The following is a 2,500-nucleotide window of genomic DNA, read 5'->3' on the forward strand; positions in this document are numbered from 1 at the left end:
CATGTATAAGTATGTGTTATATATATTCATTATTTGAGAGGTTATTTGACCTTCCTAACCAATCGCAGTTCGGCGCGCTAATACTTTTTGTGCCACGGCGGCGACTTCCTACCACACCTGCGCTTGACTTCTCAATGCGATATATCATTTTCTCGCCGTGAGATCGGGCTCGAACGAGCAGTCAGAGAGAAGGCATTTATACGACTGCCGCGATGGGGAATTGAACTTCGGACCATAAGGGTCGTGTCTAATGCTCTAACCACTGGACCATCGCGGTAGTCATTTTATATATATGTGTGTGTGTGTGTGTGTGTGTGTGTGTGTGTGTGTGTGGTGTGTGTGTGTGTGTGTGTGTGTGTGTGTTTTGTGCATTTGTGTGTGTGTGTGTGCGCGTGTGTGTGTGTGTGTGTTGTGGTTGTGTGTGTGTGTGTGTGTGTGTGTGTGTGTGTGTGCGTATATATATACATATGCCCCCACCCCCAGTACACATAAACATACTTATATAGATAGATAGATCGAGATAGAGAGAGAAAGAGAGAGATAGGGGAGGGGAGGGGAGTTAGAGAGACTGCGTATATAAATTTGAAATCAGTTTCTATTATGAATAATCATTTCTTTTTATTGTCATAGAAATTACCCCTCCCCCCATTTTTTTGTGGTTAAAAGTTTTTATTATAGGTATACCTTATTTTCAACTCGAGCCTTCTCGCAGATAGAAATGAATTCCTTCATTTGCTCCACTGAAGGGTCTTCAAACTCTTCCACGTCTATTACGTGACACTCCATATGCCTGTTCGCCGACCTGTGGGGCCGCCTCTCCACGCAAAGGCTCACGAGCACTCGGACTCCCTTATTCCTAGGCAGAGGAAAAAGACAAAGCTAGAATGTATATGATCGGATAACTGAACAAAAGTAAAATTGTATCTAGATAGACATACACACAAACAGATTCACACACACACACACTCAAACACACACAAAACCACACAACACCACACACACACACACACACACACACATACACACACCCACACACACACATGCACACACACACACACACACACACACACACACACACACACACACACACACACACAACACACACATATATATATATATATATATGTAATATATATAATATATAATATATATATATATATATATATGCATGTATATATACACATATATACATATATTATATATATATATATATATATGATATAATAATATATATATATTATATATTATATATATGTGTGTGTGGGGTGTGTGTTTTGTGTGTACATATATAAACTATATATATGTATATATATATATATAATATATATATATATATATATATAATATAGTACATATTTATGTATATGTATATATATATATATATAATAATATATTATATATAATATACACACATATATGCATGTATCTATATCTATCTATCTGTTTTATCTTTATATATATATTTGTGTGTATATAGATACATAGTTATGTGCATTTATATATTCATTCATACATACTGTATATAAGTTTATATATACATATATATACATGTATACATATATACATTTATATAAATATACATAAATATATATCTAAATATATGTATATGCTAATGTGTGTGTGTGTGTGGGGGGGGGGTTGTGTGTGTATGTGTATATGTGTATCTTTTGTGTGTGTGTATGCGTGTGTGTGTGTGTGTGTGTGTGTGTGTGTGTGTATGTATATGCATGCGTATATGTGTATGCATACACAGTATACATATATATATATTATAAATATAAATATATGAATGTATACAATATATATATGTATATATATACATATATACATATATACTGTGTATGTGTGCATGTTTGTGTGTGTATATATATGTATATTTATATTTATATATACATATAATATTTTATACGTATATATAATCACACACACACACACAGACACACCACACACCACGCACGCACACACACACACACACACACACACCACACACACACACACAACACACACACACACACACACACACATATATATATATATATATATATTTTTTTTTTTTTTTTTTTTTTTTTTTAATAATATATATATATATATATATATATATAATATGTGTGTGTGGTGTGTGGTGTGTGTGTGGTTGTGTGTGTGTGTGTGTCGGTGTGTGTGTGTGTGTGTGGGTGTACGCATGTGTGTACATCTACACATATATGTATAATTATATATGTGTGTGTGTATATATATATATATATATATATATATATATATATATATATATATATATTCGTATATTTATATTTACATGTATATATATATATGTGTGTGTGTGTGTGTGTGTGTGTGTGTGTTGTGTGTTTGGGGTGTGTGTGTGTGTGTGTGTGTGTGTGTGTGTGTGTGTGTGTGTGTGTGTGTGTGTCTTTAAAATATTTACATGTGGGGTGTGTTCATATATACACATATATGTGTGTGTCTGGATATACATGTATTCATGTATATGGATGTACTC

At 33.1% G+C, this 2,500-nt stretch overlaps 1 protein-coding gene across 1 annotated transcript in view; it reads right to left on the reverse strand.

Moving 5' to 3' along the window:
• The window catches only part of LOC119570500 (dual specificity protein phosphatase 23-like), a 5,198-nt gene that overhangs the window by 2,491 nt on the left and 207 nt on the right, over positions 1-2,500 (reverse strand). The window contains exon 2 of the mRNA XM_037918207.1: positions 685-856. Coding sequence (XP_037774135.1) covers positions 685-856 — 172 coding nt within the window. The remainder of the gene's footprint in view (positions 1-684; positions 857-2,500) is intronic.

The sequence above is a fragment of the Penaeus monodon genome, unplaced genomic scaffold (assembly GCF_015228065.2).
Source record: "Penaeus monodon isolate SGIC_2016 unplaced genomic scaffold, NSTDA_Pmon_1 PmonScaffold_294, whole genome shotgun sequence".
Lineage (NCBI taxonomy): Eukaryota > Metazoa > Arthropoda > Malacostraca > Decapoda > Penaeidae > Penaeus > Penaeus monodon.